This window comes from Psittacula echo (genome assembly GCF_963264785.1).
Source record: "Psittacula echo genome assembly, chromosome: 1".
Taxonomy (NCBI): domain Eukaryota; kingdom Metazoa; phylum Chordata; class Aves; order Psittaciformes; family Psittacidae; genus Psittacula; species Psittacula echo.
The window spans coordinates 100,755,627-100,775,442 of NC_137735.1; the positions used below are offsets into that span (position 1 = coordinate 100,755,627).

The following is a 19,816-nucleotide window of genomic DNA, read 5'->3' on the forward strand; positions in this document are numbered from 1 at the left end:
CATACAACATGTGACATACAGAGATCTGCAGTGAGGACACATAAAAGCTACACTGTAAGTCTCTTCTATGACCAGGCTTCCTCTATACAGGAATTTCAAGTGATGACAAAGACAGCAGTGCCATCATTTTCAGATGTCACTTGTGACACTTTTGTATGTGCCACCTTTTATAATCACATCATTATCTCTCCAGTTCTTGGCGATTTTCATGACAGACCCCACAGCTTCTGAAATATCTCACTTGGCTTGAAGTCCCTCTCCAATGAAGAAATAACACTGCTCATGCAACAGAACCATCCAGTTCCTGTACAAGTATTTCTGCTTTTGCAGCATTTTATTTAAGTACTTATTTGGTTGATTTTCTTTTTAAACACAATAGACACACACACACATGCACACCCCAGTAAAGCATTAAAGCAGTACTGTCTGATTTGCTACCTTTCTTTTTTTGTTTGGATGATGATCTGAAGAAGTAAAGCCCATCTGTTCCTAACAAAACAAGGGAATTAGAAAGCAGTATCTAGTTTAATCCCATAGAATTATTTGCATCTCCAAGGGGATCAGTTAACAGTCTTCTGTTATAGACTGTAAATAATAGTTAAATGCTGTCCAGGAAGAAAGACTGCATGGTATATAAAAAAGTCACTTGCTTTAATTAAATTAATTAATTAAATTTAATGCATCAAATACTCAGTTTTGACTGTTATTATCCTCTTTCAGGTGAATAAAAATATTCTGAATTATATCAAATTAACAAAAATAAGAAATTTTATGTACAGTGTAAGATTTATAAATTCTGCAAATAAAAACAGATAGAATTGTTTTAAATAAATACATAAATTATGGCATATGTAGAGGCTCCAAAGGATTTAAGAAGCACAAAGTAAGTTTTGCAAGAGAATCCCTGCTCTGTTTCATATATATCCTGTGTTAAGACAGGATATACAAAACACTTGTAGTACTAATTAACTTATCCTCTTCCACAGAGCAGCCCAACACTTACAACAGACATGATGGCAAAGTTTTCAACACACTGTCATGTTGAGAACAATAGTGTTTATATAAGAAATAGAGCTTTCTGAATGCTAATAAAATCTGTGATTGCCTACACTACAGACCCAAGGAAAACCCCTCGAGTTCTGCATTCTTAATTGCACCAGAATAGTAACAAGAATTTAATAGTAACAAGAACTGAAAATATAATTTTCAATTGGCAAAAGTCAATCCATATTTGTGTTAATAAACAAAAAGTATGGTCACCACAAGAACAGCCCATGCTGAGTTAAATAACAATTCCTATTTACCTATTTATTTCTTCAATGCAGGTAGAATGATTATTAGAACCTGCTGGAGATCAAAGTTATAACTTAGAATATAATATTTCAGTTGGAAGGGACCTATAACTATCTAGTACAACTGCCTGACAACTTCAATGCTGACCATAAGTTAAAGCATGCTGTTAGGGCATTCTCTAAATGCCTCTTAAACACTGATGGGCCTGGGGCATTGACCACTGTTTTCTGTTATCCTATAGGCTCTTCAACCAAAAACACCTGATAATGTATGTCACTCATGCAGACTAGGAGACTCCATTTTCTGGGAGCCCAAGGAAGTGATGCAATCTAAACTCTGCACACTGAAGCATGCAAACTAAAACTGGGGAGGCTTCCAAGTCTTGTTGCAGTTACAGACAAAACCAAAAAGAGAGACGGTACCTCACAGGCTCTTAAAAGTTACTGCAGCACTAAGCAGTAATAATGCAATTTTGGATGAGCTAAGAAGTAGTCTACAGCAGCTATGAATGCTGTAAACACTGGTAGAGGTAGATACTATGGGCAACTGCTCCATCCTGAAATTACCTTTCAAAATGCATCGTCTAGTAAGTACCTTAGCATAAAGCAAAATTCTTTCACTGCTTCTGGAATGGTTTTTCTTCAACATTTTTTTTTTCAATTCTTTTACAATTAAATAGTTAGAAAGTGGGTCTCCTTTCCTACTGTTGTGGCTTAATCCCAGCCGGTAACTCAGCACTACGCAACTGTATGCTCACCCTCACTTCCCTCCCTCTGAGCAGGATGGGGAGGAGAGTCAAAAGAATGTAAACCCCATGATTTGAGATAATAACAGATTAATAACTAAAGTACAATGTAGTACTACTGCTACCACTAATAATGATAATGATAAGGGTAATAAGGGGAGAGAATATGAAACTAAAAAGGGGAAAAGGAAAAAGAACAATAAACACAAGTGATACACAATACAATTGCTCACGACCTGCTGACCAATACCCAGCCTGACTCGAGCAGCAATCTGCCCCTCTCAGGTAACTCCCCTCAGTTTGTATACTGGGCATGGTGTGCTGTGGTATGGAATACCCCTTTGGCTAGTTTTGGTCAGGTGTCCTGTCTCTGCTTCCTTCCGGCTTCTTGTGCCCGCCCTCACTGGCAGAGCATCAGAAACTGAGAAGTCCTTGATTAGGGTAAGCACTACTTAACACACTAATGTTTTAGTTGTTGTTATCAGCACTGTTCTCAGACTAAAAGTCAAAACACAGCACTGCGCCAGCTACTAAGAAGGAGAAAAAATAACTGTTACAGCTGAAATCAGAACACTTACACAGGGTCAACCCAGTTGCTAGTCACCAAGGCTCCCTGAGAAATGGTTTTCTTGGCTGTCTGGCATAAATTGTAATAAAGTCCCCCATGATAACATGAATGTAACACAAAGAAAGAAGAAAAATTGAGACAAGCCTTCAAGTCTGCTCTGCATCCCTCTCTACCCTGATGACACAACAGTCTGATGCTTCTTCCTACAATACCTCCACATTTCCAAGTCAGATATACCTGAGCATAATACTCTCACAGTTTTTTTAATTCATATATAGCTCCTTACTTTTCTTCTTTCCTAGCTGCCTATTGTTATTCTTCTGGAAATGTAGCTTCCATCTCCTCAACTCTTTCACATAGCAAAGTAGTTAATTATTATTCATCAATATTAATCTGACTGCTAACACAGAAACTCTAAAATGTCTCTTGACTTAATACAATCTTTAAATGCAAGTAATTCATACCCTACTACTGAAAATGAGGAACAGGATTTGCAGACTTACTGAACATACTAGGTCTGGCTGGGATGGAGATTTTCTTCACAGCAACCTTTATGGTATGTGATTTGTGACCAAAACAGTGTTGATAACACAGGGGTGTTTTAGTTGTTGCTGAACATTGTCAAGGCCTTCTCTAATTCTCACTATCCCAGTGAGCAGGCTGGGGGTGCACAAGAGACTGGGACAGAGCATAGCTGGGACAGCAGACCCCAACTGGCCACAGGGATATTCCATATTGTATAGTATCATGCTCGGCAATAAAACTGGCAGGTAGTCTTGCTCAGAGACTGTCTGGGCACCGGTCTGCTTATAGAAGGTGGTGGGTGATTGTGTTATTTGGGTTTTTTTCCTCCCCCCTCTTTCCTTCATTTGCTATGTCTTTATCTTGATCCGTCAGTTTTTCTTGCTTTTGCTCTTCAGATTCTCTCCCCTATCCTGCTGCAGGGAGGAGTCAGGGGGAATAAACAAACAACCGGGTAGGTCCTTAGTTGCTGCCTGGGGTCTACCCTGACACTGGAAAAAAAACCTCCATATAATTTTGTATGCTCCATTTCACTCTCCTAATCCTCCCAATCAATCTCAGCCTCTCATGGGTCCCTTCATGCATGAAGAGAGCTATTGCAGCTAGAGTGAAATTCTGCAACAGAGACATCCAGATAGGATTTATAAAACTATCAAAAAATGAATACAACTATCAAAATTATTGGGTTTTTTTCCTCTTTATTTACTTCAGCTCTTACATCCAACATGTAAAATACAGTGCAGGATTAATACCGCAGTTAGTGCAAACCCTGCTGATACACTGCACACAATTTACCTAATGTATTTTCCTTCTGATAAAGGAAAAAAAATGAAAATATAAAAGGATCATGGCACAAGGCACTTAAGTTAAATTCTTCATCGCATCTATAGCAAATGCAACCTAGAAGAATTTGAGCAAAATAAAATCTCCCACAATGCAAGGCAATAATCCTAAAAGCAGCACAGCATTTCACTTATAGGTCCTGACTGTAAGATCTACTAGCTAGTAAACCTTTCAAAGGAACAGTAACATTGATCCACAGAAACTAATACTCTTCCCACTGTCTGATATGCTACTGCTATTTGTGTCCTTGTGAACTGATTATTGAATTCACCAGTCATCAAGAGTGGACCATATTTCTGGTTTCAAAAAAGATGTTTAAGGGTACTGATTTTGTACTCTATTTGGAAGCATCCAAAACTTCAGAAAGACAAAGACTTTAAAGCCAACTCAAAAGTACTACTGGACAGTACCTGACACAGATAAACAGGATTGCCTGTTTAAAAAAGATAAAAAAGATTGCCTTTGCTCATTTTCTTCCTTGCCTTCACTATGGATCTCTCCAGTTCTTTCTGTGAAGGACCATTTGGAAAGTTTAATTATTCAACAGTTTCCAGAAAAAAAACAACAAACCAACAAACCACCAGCATTGCTCAAGGTCTATTGAGGCAGAGCTATGAATAGAACCGGACAAAATTGGAGTCCTGTATCTCCAACTGGAAGAGAGTGCAGGATTTTGGAAAATTAGAAAGCTGGTTAATAAACTCTACTGTAGCCTGTGTCTGCCACTGTCCAGAAGACTATACAGAGAAATGTATCACAGGAGGAGAAATGCAATTATTTATTTAGCTAGGGAAAATTCTTACCAGAAGCAAAACAAAATCTCAGGCTGGGTCTTTAAAGATGACCTGCAGAACAGTGGTGCTGGTTAGGGCCATGATACCTTTAAGTACAACAAATTTTCATTCCTAAAACCCTAAAACAGAAGTCAAGAAACTCGATGCGTAGGCTCCCACCAATGTCTTACAAATAATTGTATAGGCCAGATGTAATAAATGTTATCAGTGCTATAGTTATAATAGCACAAAGAAAGGTAATGGTTGATCTCATTTTCTCCTTCCATAGCCAAACTGAAAAATGTCTATACAGCGTACAAAGACATAAAGTTCTGAAATCTGATGGCAATCCATGCAGACATGGATTAAAAGTCTCCCTCACAAGCTGACCTAAGAATCCTGGAGTAACAGTATAAATTATTACCACATATCATCAAGCAGAAAAGCCCAATACTTAGTTTACTACCATGTATTTGTGGTTTGCATTGGACTGATTGCTGACACCCCTTTAAAGGTGTATGGTAGCAGCTGGAAAAACTCAGCTCTTGACTGAGAGCAAAATGCAGGAGACGTGACCTACACAACCAGGGAAAAAGGTCAAAACTGAAGTTCAAAACAAATGGCATTTTCAGAACAGCAAACACTATCACTTTCAGAGATTTACGCCACAAGCTTCTCCCCGATGGCTATGTGGGAACCAGCTATCAAAGAAAGTGTACTGTTTGGGAGCCAGCTGTCAATTTAATTCGAGTATCAAATAATAGAAGCTTGTTACATGGATGGCTTCTTTTAATGGAGACATTTACTTAGTCTATGATTTGCTTGTGGTTTCCTTGAATTTATTACACCACAGTTCTTCTGAACGAAGTATTTGACCAATGCAAAAATACACAAGCAATTTCACTGCTAGCACCTAATCATAGCCATGAGCATATAAACACAATGCTTGAAACACTTAGTTTCTTCACACTGATGCAGTGTGAAGACAAGTTTGGCAATTCCACACCATAGAATAATCCAACAGTTTGCAGTGAACCACTAGCTTACTGCTCCTCAGGAATGGGGCTGCTTTACATTGTGTCACTCACTGGCAATTCCCCAGCACAGCTCTGGCTATTGGCACTGACTGATGCTGCATGTCTCCCCAAAACCAGAAGACAGATGGAGAAGCCAACGCTAGAACAACAGATAACAGTGTGAGCCACAACCAACTTCAGACAGAAAGCCCAGGAAGTAAATGGTGAAATAAACCCCATAAGAGTGTGCAGAGAGCATCTTCCTTCCCAGCTCAGTGAGAGGTTTATCATGCCACTAGAAAACAGTTCATTTCAGGAAGAAAACGAGTAAAAAGAAAACCAAAAAACATTATTTGAAACAGGGGGGAAAAAAAAAAAAGGCAGCTGCCGGGAAGCTTTTGCTATCAGATAACCACATCAGAGATAGTTATGCTCCAGTCTAGTTTTTAACTGAACTGTCTGTAATACCAATAAAACCCCAGCCTCCTTTCCCACTGGCACTGTGGCCAACCTTCTGCCTGATCTCTGAAGTAACTGAACAATCACGCATCACCTCAGCACAGGGAATCAAAAGATAAATCTCATGCCATGACATATAGGTTTGTGTGTCTGTGTATACACATGCACACATATAAATATATATACACACAATATTATTAACTTTTTTTTTTTTTTTTAGTCTTTACTGTACTTGGAAGACATGTAGCTCTAGATCAAGTGGTCATTTCAGAGCCCATGTACTATCTTCATTTGCTGGCATCCATTGACAGGTGTTTTAGTCCAAAGGACATTCAAAAGACTTCCAAAAAAAAGGAAGTCTGTCATGGACAAAATTTGTTGCTAACATGACATTGTCGCATTTTATCAAAGAAAAAAAGTCATGGTCAATTTTACTTTTAACATAAAATGATCTGTATTTTCCAATATATTATAAGTGAATCTATTAAATAAATGAGCTTTATGTATTTACATAAACAAAATATCCACATTTAATATACATGTACATAATATAAATTATAATAAGAAAGCCAGGGAGCCTCCAATCTGCTTCATAGGCTTTCAGTGTCATGGATCTCAAATAAAATATTTCAGTTATTGATTATAAATATTTCATAATAAGCACTTTTAACACATATTAATAATTCCAGTATCACTCAACTTTTTCCCACCCCCCCTTGGCACAGCATGCACAAAAATCCCTCACATCACAAGGGAAGAAAAGACACACACGGGATGCAGCAGAATGGTAACATGGTTGCTAAAATTAAAAAGTGCCCTGAATTTGAGAAAGTTTTAGGTGTTTTCCTGTTTTCTCCAGTTCATACATTTGGTAATACTGACAGCCCAGTTCTTTATGCATTCAAAACAGAGCAGAAGCAGTAAAATGTGCAAATTCCTCTCCAAAAGTTATGCCAATAGATCTTCACTCAGAGCTCTAGGATAATTAAGTCTTCTACTTCATTCAGCTCCTGGCATCCACAACTAGAGGTTTTTTGATGTATCTATCAGCAATCGAAGTGAACCAAGATCAACAATTCATTTTACAGGACCAACCACACAGCAGTTATATGGTAAGCATTTTCAATTAGTACCTGAATTCAATTAAGCATTTCAGAAGTAAAAGGCTGTTTACCATTACACACCTCAAATTTACTCACTGGTCCCCATCTTTTACTGACATATGACAACCCCATCACATGTTTCGTATGAAAAAGCTCAAAGCAGTATTACTTTAAAAGACCCCAAATTTTAAAGGACATGGTTAAGGCACTTACTGATACTGCCACACTGTTCAAACAATGTACTCTTGAAAAATGATGATGATGATGATGATATAAAATGAAAAAGAAAAGTGTAACACTCTCATAATATCTCATAAAGAAATAATCTACTAAGTTTTTCACAACCTGTCTTTCTGGTTTCTGTTGCCACCTACTATTTCTGTCAACACGTGCAATCAGTTTGTTGAGTAAACCTATATAGGATGCAGAAATCATCATTTAAAATGATCGCTTCAGAATTTTCCTCAGTTATAGTTCCTGCCTTTAGAGCTATGTCAAGTGCCTGACTTTTGCAGCACACCACTAAAAAAGATAAACTTTGAGTGATTCACATGCAATGTCTTTTTTAATGACAAAGGTTTCACATGGTTTCTACTTCTGTCTTTGCTTATTTTTCTAGATGTGGATCTTCACACTATTTTAGCAGAATGCCTTCAGCCACCAAACCACATCAGCTTTTTCCACACCACTCATCTTTTCAGAAAACACCAAGCTAGGAGACCTCCAGTCTCTTTTGTGGGGTTTTTGTCTCATGAATTTCGAAGCAGTTTAAAACCCAACAGGGCAACTGATAGAACAAAGTTCTCATGCGGTCATGGATGAGTAACCAAACTTGAGACCTGTATGGTGTCCTTCCAAGGGCAAGGTTAACCCTGCTCTGATGCCACAAAGCATCCTGCCATCATTTCCCTAACCTCTGAAGTCTCTCCCGGCCATCAACCCACCCAAAATAGGACAGAGAACTAGGGATGTCGAAGTTCTTAGCCACTGCTTTTTGAGCTCTCCAGTTTGGTAACCTGCAAAGGAGGTGGTAGATGCAATAAGGGAGAGCAGGCTGAGGTGTGAGGGGTCCTGCACAGCACTGGTTTCTCAATGCAAACCTTGTTCTTCCAATCTTAACAGTTGTATTGACTTTCAAAAGAGCATTTAACAACAGGCACAGATTTACACAGCAGAAATCTCAGCCTCATTGCTGCTTCTCTTTCCATTACCAGCACAGCTATCAGCAGGATGTATTCACAGTGGAGGTGGATGACCAGGAAACAATGCAATTTGGCTGGCAAGGAACATGACTACATTCTGTCTCCACAGTGATTTGGCCATAGGCTAGAGAGGAGCATGTACAGCCAAGACAAATACTAGCATTTGTAGTTGGTAAGTGCAACAACATTTAGGCATTTGTAAGGAACGTCACTTTTGACAGTCACAAAGCCTGCTAAAAACAGCAGGCCAAATGAGACTCCAAATCCATTACATCAAATCTAATTTCCACGAAATCCTGGTGTAAAACAAGAATCCCTTTGTAAAACTATATGTAAAACTATAAATCCCTTTTCCACTAGCAGGGGATAAGGCTGGGGAGGTAGTGGGGGGACACAGGTCATGAATCAAACCTATAGCACAGATAGACTCCTGAATGCTTTCTTCCTGGTACATATCTTAGCTATACGATCACTCTTAGTTTTTTGATAAATGCTTTACACATTGCTCCTTTAAAGATTAGCAGGTAGAAGCTCTCTGCTTAGCAAACCATAAAAACATTTTCTAGCTAGCTACTTAATCAGGAATAAAGTCACTTTGTTTTTTAATTTAGTTAACATACACACCCATGTGTGTACATACACTTTCAGATCTATATGCATAAAATATTTCCACCATGACATCATAAAAAATATTTAAACAACAATTTTAACATAAAAGTTTAGAAACTTTATGCTGCCTTACCATAAAGAGCTTTTGCACTTGTTCTTGAATTCTGCTCCCTCTCTGACTGGGCAAATGTTGGGGAACCATAGCCACTGGAAGAAAACATTTCTGGTTAACTTCTGAAGAGATGCATTTGCCACACACAAACAGGCACTAAAAAAACCCCTCCCCTTATGTAGGACTACACATTCCTACAACATTACTAACAGAGATAATGAGACTGGATATTTGTTCGACACAATGAATATAATAAACTGTTTCACTTAGGCTGGAAGCTCTTCTGATCTTCTGAGCTGTTTCATTAGTAGATCATCATGCACAATGGGTGTGTGGTATACACATACTTACCATAACGTAAGTAATCAAGATCACTTAATAACAACAACAACAATAAAAATATATTAATATTACTACTATGTCAAAGACTTGGTAGGATTTTTTTTCCTCTGCCTACACAAATGTTAATTGTTTTTAACAATTTTAACTGCTTTTCATAAAAGACTCAAAAGGACTATCATTGCCTACACACATGAAAAGGCAACCCAACTTCCTTCTAGTGCAACAACAAGAATGAATCATATACAAACTCACAGATGACAGCACAGATGCCCTGCTCCATAGAGGAATACATGTTCTTTGGCATCAGATTACGACAATTCTCATTAGTGCTGCGAATGAGCCTGGTGCCATGCTTCTGATACAGGGAGAATCCTCTTATCTCAGACAAGATAGCACTTTCAGGTAACAGTTGCCCAGTTGTGTTTACCGTGAAACAGCATTTTCTCACAGACAGAAAGGGAAGCCTCATCTTTTATGCATAAAAATGCATCCACTCAGAGCTAACCTCAAACCTTAGGTATATACAGACCTCTTCAAGTAAAATAATAAGTAGGTTATGGTTAGAGCAATGTTTCTGTTCCAGATCATTCCATTCTGTAATACAACTTTACCCTTACACTAATCAGATTGACCAAGATCAGTCAGATGGTATCTGCCAGTTCGGTTACATGGCTTGGAAACTGCACATTCTTTCACAGAAGCTGCCTTTGTATTATTCCAATGGGTTTTAATAATTCTAACTGAAATTAAAGCCTAAAGAAGAAAATACAACAGGTTTTTTGTCCATAAATGGAAAATCAAAAGCATAACCTTACTTCATTTGAGGAAAATAACTTCCATATCCACCAGGAGGGGTGTTTGATATATGTCCATTCATTCTTATCGTCTCTTACTGAGGGAAACAATCTGGGAAAAGAAACAACAGCATACGAATTTAAGTCTCTTAAAAGATGAAGGCTTAATACAGATGTAATACAGGCCTAATGAGAAAATTATCATTGAAATGGGAAAGAAATTGCATCAACAAGCTAAATTGCCATTATTTGCATCATGGTGATGCCTTAAAAATCCGTTATGGAACTTCTCCCAATTAAAATTTGATAGTTATTGCTTCAAATAATTTATAATTTAGGAAAAAAAAAAAAGCTATTATTATTGATACAATGGTCTTTAAGAATAGCTTTATAAATAAAAGGCTGACTAAACAAAGAACAACATCCTCTGCAGAAGTGAACAATATGTTCCAAATGGCAACTTTAACAGTCAAGCATGTTTGCTTTTAACCCTCTGTTCATTTCTTCCAAATGAAACTTTTAAAATGAACTTTTGATATATTTTCTATGAAACTTTTCAGCTGAACTGTTAGAAAGATGCATTACTGAAACAAAACACACTTGTTGGCACAAAAGGAAACTTGGTTAGCTATTTTGGGACTAAAAAGGTGATTGATTTTTTTTTAAGCACCATTTAACATCCACAAAACCTTTCATATAACAGTGATACTGAAAAGGCTAAGACGAAATAGTTAAAAGAATTCCTTTTCCCCTTATTACCTTGCCTATTTAAGTTAAACTCCACTCTAGAGAGTGACTTCCAAAAGCCTCTAAAATTAACCAATCTCTATTCAAATTTACCACGGGCAAATATTCTTTCATTTATACATATATGAATAACATATATTTGAATATTTCCCTAAATCTCAGTCATTAAATAGAAAAAAGATTTCTTTTAACACTGCAAAATAGCCAAAAGTACCTAAGATAAAATTTGTACCTAACAAAAGCTCCATTTCCAAAGTAAGCACAACCTACTATAATGTACTAAAGCTACCTTACAAAGAGCTTATCTTCTGAATCATTAAGTCAGCTTACTGCCTCACTTTAACTGTTCTCTTTCTGTTTTACAGAGAAGCAGCAGCTGACTGATCTACAGTACATACAGTATTCTGCATCCACATATGATCTGCTTCTTTCCTCTCTCAGGCAAAAATACAATCAATATCAAATTCTGTTCTCAGCTCTAAAGTCTTCTGTTATTCAAAAGAGGTATGAGCTGCTTTTGGACTTCTGTACTGAGAACAGAATAATTTTTATACCCTTCTGAGGAACACCTAACATCTACCTGAGATGCAGTTATCAAAGCTAAATAGACCAGAGTAATCATGTGGAAGTGTGGTATTGCCTTTAGGGAGCCCATCCTTGCTAATTTTGCTTAGCAACTCTGTAATTTTTCTTTAAATCTTTGATTGCTCCTTGCAAACCAGCTTTACTGACATACCCACATTTTACTTCCATTTCTCCTGCACAGCCCCACAACTACATCACACATCGAACTTGGTAGCCTGTTTGGCTGCTCAAAGCCACTTTGTACAGAGTGCAGTACTTAGCAGCTGTCTCCAATAAATTACAGTCTGTGAAGAGTGCTGCTCCATTCATTAGCAATAATAACCTTTTGGAAGCATCCTGAAATTGTCCCATGACTTGAAATAATAAAAATATTCACTTTCTCAGCAGAATTTGAGAGGTCACTGTGCGCTCCTTGTTCCATTTCAGCAACTGCATAACTGGTTCTACTCAGAGTGCTCTTCTTCAGCTCATGCTGCCATTAAGCTCTTCAACACTTCCTATCGGCTATTAATTTTTATAACCTGCAGTCATGGCTCAGTTTGCTACCCTGCTTGTTTACCCTGTGATTAGCTTCCTAAAAGTGACCAGATCGAAAAACCTTACACAAACTTCCTCTACTTTCCATACACACATTATTTAGAATCATAGAATAGTTAGAGTTGGAAAGGACCTTAAGATCATACAGTTCCAACCCCCCTGGCCACTGGGGTTTAAGATAATACTTATTAATTTTATCCTCCATACCCTTTCAGCATTTGTGATCTTTTTCATAGCCCTACTCATAACAAATTCCACAACTATACACTTTAAAGTGAGATTTGGAAAAAAAACTTGGACTTAGACTCTTTCAAAATTATGTCACTCTTCTGACATCTTAATCTGGCAAATATTTGGTTTGTTATTTGTACTCCACTTAATTTTATGAAAGTGGTGAAACAGGTATTTTAAGCAGAAGGAACGTAATATATTACAACTTAAAGCTTCAGCCTTTGAAGTTAGCATAACACACCAATTTTGAAGCAGCAATGAAGCTGAGCAGAAGAATTTCACATTAGGGGAAGAAAACATGTCTTGAGACTAAATACTTGCCCACTGTAGAGCATAACACCCTTTAGAGTAAATAGAAAAAGCTTTAAAATTATATTTTTAGCCAAGTGATAATGCAAATCTGAAGTTAGAAATGTCTGTATTAAAAAAAAAAAAAAAAAAATAAAAAAATGGCTCATTCTGCCAAGTAAGCATCAAAGTTTTAGTGAGTTTTAGCTGATATGCAAACAAAACACCACTTGCTATTTGATAGTTGAATAAAGCCAACAATACTTCCTGTCCCTTATGCAATTTGCCACTGTTAAAAAAAATCAAATGCTTTCGAAATGCCAAGACAGCTACTTTGACATGACAATTTCAAGAGCCCATGCAATGCTTCTAACACTTCACTGGAGAAAGCCCCTGATTGGGAATATAAACAAACCCTTTAGAGCCATTATTTATAATTAGTCTAAATATTTATTACAGCATCAAAAAGCTATTGGTAATTCCCCAGAATTATCAGGCAATTTCATCTCTCATTTCAGGAAAACTCTAAATTTTTTATAAAGTGCACAATGAAGAGAAGGTAAAAATCACAAAAGGATAATAGAATGTGCAGTGCTTTGCTTATTATTCACTTCTACAGCCTTCTCTGCTGCATTTCTCATCTCAAATGCTCTTTCATCTCTTACAACCAGTTCCTGAGCAAAAGTCAACCCGTGCATGCTGCAAAGCCATTGTCTATTAAACTCCACTTCCTCTTTAATCTTCCTTTTCACCTCAGCCCAGCAGTTCACAGCAACATACGCTGGTGTTTTAGACTTTAAAATAAACATCCTTCAGAATTAACTGTATAATCCCCTTTTAAGTAGGCCTGAAGTATCAACAGTTCACTGTTGATATGCCCAAGAGTGGTCATGTCTTTCTCAGGATCCTGCAAAGAAATCGTGCCTTCCCTGAACAAGAAATATTTGAAAGCAGGAGAACAATGTGAGAATTTAAGAAGAAAAGAAAAACAAGAAAATGGCTGAAATAATACGAGAACAATATATTATTTTTAATGTATTTTGAAATTCCTAAAACCAAATAAATACTTTTTTCTTTTTTTCCACAATATCAGAGACTGAACAAGAAGAAACCCAACCATGAGTTCATTGTTGTCATCAGCTTTATATTTTAAGGGACTCTAGCGTATTGATAGTAAGCAGCAATACAAATTACAAGGTTCCAGCTTTTGGTTCTCTAGTAGTCAATAGTTACAGGTGCTCTAATCCTACACATGGGGAGTATTATACTGGTATCCAACATAATTACATTAGTCATAAACATTCATTTTAAAAAATGCCTGAATGCTAAAATAACTCTTCACCTTCCTCACCTTGTAGCACAGGAGCCTTATGAAAGCAGTACAAACTGTTTGCAACCACAAGCTGACACATCAACAACTCACGCTCTGCCATTTCATTTCCTAGCAGGAGTTTGAAGGTAACAAAAGCCCTCAATTTATTTTAGAAAATCCCTTTTCTAGAAAGGCAGAGCAATCTCATTATAGAAAATGAGATGTTCCAGAGGCCAGTGCTCCTTTTAATTCACCCTGATCCAACTGCTCCCACCCAGTGGCAGATCCCAGTATAAGATGGGGGGGGGAAAAAAAAAAAAAAGAGAAATAGCTTAATGGTGTGGATATTAGAAATGATGGAGGGGGAAGGGTTAAGGAGAGGAGGACGTAGAGGAAGGAAAAGGAAAGCCAAGAACGGCTGGAACAATAATTATCTACCGATTAAGAAACTGTTGCTAATAACAAGTTATTGTTATCACATGTCCAAAAACCCTCAAGAATTCTTCCTCATCTAGATAGCAGGCACAGGCTGTAACTCCAGTCTAAACAAAAAGAAGTGGACAATTACAAGGTAACACTTATCCTTAACAGATCTGACATTGTAGCAGTGTCACATAAGGACACCATTTCTCCACCCTTTCCCTTTTTAAAAATATTCCGAAACAGCAAAAACAATAACAAAAAAATCACATGCATCCATGCTACGCTGTAACTCACTACGCATTCAATAAACATGCTTCTTACTGCTTTCCAGCAATTTAGTACTGCTGTTCTACAGAATGTAGGAAAGCTATAGAACTTACTGCATGTCTTAATATTACTCATTCGGCTCTTCTCAAAGCTCACACTGTTCACTCCAACACACTTTCCTTCCTCATGCTAAATAAAAATAATTACTTTTAAACCCCTTGTTTCCCCACGCTGGTCTTGTATTTTAGTGTCTTCTCTGCGTCTGCCTTCTTGTTCTGACTGAACACTCTCCTATTTGTATCTTTGCTCCAGCCACAGATTTTACAAGTGGGAAACTCCTGACAGAAATACATCCCAGAGAGTCAGATGAAATGTTGCTGCTGACCTCTGCTTCAGGGCTTGCTTCAGACAACAACCAAGAGCAAACATGAGTTCTGCTGGGTGTTCAACATCTTGCCTCGAGATAAACACCGAGATGCAGATGCATGCATGCATAAGCATTACTTCAGAAATGATCACTGGGGATTTTCCATCCTCAGTACATCAATATTAGAACTTCTCTGAGGCAAACCGCTTCTGGTTGGGCTGGCAGCAGCTTTGCACTGTAAAGTTTTCCATTTTCTATTAAGGGGATCAGTGCATCCAAAGGCTGGTCAAAAAGGGGACAGCAAAAATCACACCGAAAACTGCAAGTTAGACCCTACAAGTGATTCAGTTTCAAGATAAAACATTTGGACTTCATTCACCACTACTCTGGCTGTTGTCCCCTTTGCCTCTTTTAAGCCATTATATTAATGACGAGCGGATGAAGCTTTCTGAGAAAGGAATGGGTATTCCAGTACACAACCCTGTGTCCAAGAATCAGGACTTCAAACTAACATGTTAATCCAATAGCCACAATGAAGTAATTTTGAAAATCCTCTTACTTTCAGGTCTTCTCTGGATTCAGAGAAGTTGTCAAGGATGGCCACAGCAGTAATTCCACTGCATTTGAGTTTACATAGATCTGGCACTGAGTTGCATCCTTTGTTTAGATTTTAACACATCCCCAAACAACCTTTCTGCTAGATGCAACATTAGCTAAGTGGTGCTTCTGCTAAAGAAACTTGGGTGGGGAGGAAAGGACTGGGTGTGTCCCCTCTCCCTATGGATTTCACTCCTTATGGAAAGCTGATCGTAAACCTAGAATATTATTCATCTATTTGTCTAAGAGGGCATAGGGGTAGGAGCATTTCAAGAAACTAAAGACTGTGACAGACGAATACAGCTCTGGCCAGGCAGGGGACCATACCACACAACAGGGGACACAGCATTGCCCAGGAGGAGGCACCTCCACAGAGCAAATGCAAAAGATGTGTTAAATCAATCCTGCTTTTTCCAGTTTCATAAAGTGTTTTGATTTTCGTTGACACTTTCTGAAATCTAGGGGGGGGTTTCTCACTCCTTGAGTAGAAGGAGTATGCTAAATTAATCAGCAGCGTTCCTTTCAGCAGGAGTGATAAGATAAATGTATTAAGAAAATTTGGTGACATAATTATCAAAATAGGAAACTCAATATGTTAATGAAAGACCAGTATTCAGAGCAAGAATTGTTAGCTGAGACACTTCCTGCTGAATAAACTAATAAGACTAAAAATGCCCTTTATATCTCCTTGTTCCTACTATGACATTTTCCAGTGCCTCACTGTTAAGGAAATATTCTAACAATACAATTAAGATAGGTATCTTTTATTTTGAAAAAGGGAGAAATATGAAGACCAACAGGAAGAACTAAATGAATAAACTTCAGACAGATCCTGTTCATAGATTTAGCTCTTATTACTGCCACAGTAATAAAGACCCTGCTTGAAAACAGGTTCTTATTCTGGCATGGCAACCTACTTCCATCCATTTCACCCAGGTCTGGGCCATGATTTATAATTAACTATATTGAAAGAAAATAAAACAGCTTTACAGATACAAAAGCTTCAAAGACTTAAAAATCCCTATTGCAACAAAAGAATGTTAATAAATGTGCCAAGCACTAAAGCCACCACTAACTGCTATTTTTAATTACAGAATTTTACCTACCTCATCTAAAGCAAGATGAGTAGTTATTAATTACCAAGATCAGGATAATTATGCAGACCTTGCAGAAAGTATCACCGTAGCTGGAAGACCAGAGTCTTGCATATAAGAAAAGGAAAAAGGAAAAAAAAAACCCCACAAAAACCAAACCAAACACCCTCCACACATACTGAACAGTCTAAAGAGGAAGGTGCCTATGGCACATGAAGCTGTTTGTAGATGGAAGTAGAAAAAGGAGATTATAATGCCTTATAAGAATCAGTGTCTACGTCTACCTCAGGTATTTGAAGAGGATCAAAGAACAGTATTTTAATGGAAGAGGTCATGGATTTAGAGAGTTACTGGCATACTGCACCAGAGCTTACTTTGGCACCTCAGCTACAGCACCCAGATATCTCGCTGTGCACCCGTGTGGACTCACATAAGGGACACTGGGAAAACATTTTCCATGTGACAAGCCCCAGTACTATCACTAACTTCTTCTTTCCAATGTTCAAAGAACAACTATAAGACAACTGCAAAGAACAAAGATCCTCTCTGAGCTCAATATTTCTCAAAATTCAGAGCAGTAGTTCTCAATTCATACTTGACTTTGAAGGATACTGCTTTTATTCCAGACCAGAGGAAGGACCACAGACCTTGGAAAGTGTCTACATTATTTCCAACCCTCAGCCCCCATCCAAGTACAGTAGTGAGCTAGCAAAGGATACTCTTTTTACTCACAAATCCTAATCCAAACAGTGCACTCAATATCTCCACCTGAAGAGGAATGCACAGTAAGTGGTTTCGGTTTGTGTTTTCGGTGGTTTTGTTGTTTGCTTAAAAAAACAAAAAATGATAAAAAATTTACTTGGAACCACAGACTCGTGAATACAGCTGACCTAGCCCAGATAAAACAGTTTTATTGCTCTTCTTCACACTCTCTTCTTCTTTTCATGACTTTACTTTATTCCTTCTTCCATCATACTTCAAACAAGATCATTAGATTTCAAAAGAGGGCACTCCAGACACCAGTTTGAAAGTCGGCTTGTGGTGCACAACCAACAAGCCATCAATTTGACTTTAGAAATGAAAGCCCATAAATGATATTATAATACTAGTGTGCATCTTGAAATGGGCCAGCAGAAAACTCAGCAAGAAATAGTGTGCAAGGGGTGCTTCTTTCCAAATGCCATATGAGCACAAGCTTCCCACCACCCTGAAGACATCACATCAAAAAGATCCATGGAATTGGATACACTTTTCCCTTTCAGGTTGAAAACAGTATGTGAGGTTGGCTAATGAAATATTTCTGAGCAGTTTCTTGACCTGAAGTACTTGTCAAAATGTAAAGAAATTATAAGAATCACTGTAGTGGCACTGTAAGTGAATAAAAATGAACAAGACAATGTCTCTAGGTGTTGTCTGCTGTTTTAGATAAAGTTTTCCTTTAAGTCTGGCAAAAAAAAAAAAAAATGCATGAACTCCCAACATAGTTAAAATACTGCCTACTGCTGCAAGTTGACCAAATGAAACTGGCTTAACCACCTACCCACTTCTACTTGCAAGCTTAATAGCTGCATCATGACACACTGACATTATTAAAATTAGTGTGGTAGAGTCCATAATAAAAGCTGTACTGAAACTATATAATGATATACTCCAACCAGACCATTAAAATTAACATGAAAGAGGAAAAAGGACAGTAACTTTCATCAATGCCTCTCTAATTTAGTTTAGTAAAACCATGGTATGATCTGATTCTTGTTTTCAGACATTTACTTTCTTTAGTTTTGGTGAAGTTGCCGTATTAGCTTTTATCCTGTAGGCACTGTAGCCAGACACGCAGCTGATATCTATTCTTATTTATTCTTCACATGGCAGCACACACAATAAACCACAACAAAAGCTCATTTCCATTAAAATCCAACAGCTAATTACTTAGAAGAACCAATTTCTACACTAGTAGTAGGTTACAATCTTGAATTAAACAAGATAAAATAAGTTGAGAAGGAGCAACATCCACTGATTTCATGATTACCCTAAACACCTGAATGCATACTATCGTAGGCCACCCTTTGATTCTATCCTTTGATGATACAGACCCCACATGGCTTATGAAAATCTTGATCTTTTTCACCAATAAAGTGTCTCGAATGCCAATTCACACAAGTCTGAAAAGCCTCTAACTTTACTACAGGAAGGGTTTATACTCTGCATCTTACTGTAACAGTTACATTTTCTACAAGGTTAAAAAAAAAAAAAAAGCAATTTCTATTCAGTTCAGTGAAAAAAAAGGTGGCTGTGTTTAATGAAGGTGAACAAATATGTTAAAAGTTATTGATCAGACCACAGCAAATTAGCAAAGCCAAGCTGAAAGGTAAGCTCACAGTGGAGTTCAATAGCAAAACTAAAACTTTCCTTTTAAAACTTAATAAATGAGCACATGCTATTCTAATCTAGGCTGAGAAAGTTGGGGCTGTTCAGCCTGGAGAAGAGAAGAGAAGGCAGCCCTCCAGTAACTGAAGGGGGTCTATAAGGATGCTGGGGAGGGACTCTTCATTAGGGACTGTAGTGACAGGACAAGGGGTAACGGGTTCAAACTTAAGCAGAGGAAGTTTAGACTGGATATAAGGAGGAAGTTCTTTACTGTGAGGGTGGTGAGTCTCTGGAATGGGTTGCCCAAGGAAGTTGTGAATGCTCCATCCCTGGTGGTGTTCAAGGCCAGGTTGGATGAGGCCTTGGGTGACATGGTTTAGTGTGGGGTGTCCCTGCCCATGGCAGGGGGGTTGGAACTAGATGATCTTAAGGTCCTTTCCAACCCAAAGCATTCTATGATTCTATGATTTACTATTCAGATTTCCCTGTTAAGAAAGGACTAAATCATATAATGCGAAACAATGTTGATATGCAAAAACTCATGACTTCAGGTACCATGAGTTAAAACAAACACCATCATCACGAGTTTTGGGCATTAAACACGATTTTAATGCTATCAC

At 37.8% G+C, this 19,816-nt stretch overlaps 1 protein-coding gene across 3 annotated transcripts in view; it reads right to left on the reverse strand.

Annotated features, from left to right (window-relative positions):
* EPS8 (EGFR pathway substrate 8, signaling adaptor) overlaps nucleotides 1-10,782 on the reverse strand; it is a gene marked incomplete at its 3' end in the record, with an annotated part of 57,324 nt that extends 46,542 nt beyond the window's left edge. For all 3 annotated transcript variants that reach the window (XM_080623032.1, XM_080623031.1, XM_080623030.1), the window contains exons 1-2: nucleotides 10,403-10,782; nucleotides 9,267-9,340 (exon numbers count right to left, since the gene is read on the reverse strand). In XM_080623032.1, the coding sequence (XP_080479158.1) occupies nucleotides 9,267-9,340; nucleotides 10,403-10,464 (136 nt within the window). In that variant the 5' untranslated portion in view covers nucleotides 10,465-10,782. The remainder of the gene's footprint in view (nucleotides 1-9,266; nucleotides 9,341-10,402) is intronic.
* Nucleotides 10,783-19,816: the final 9,034 nt, after the last annotated feature.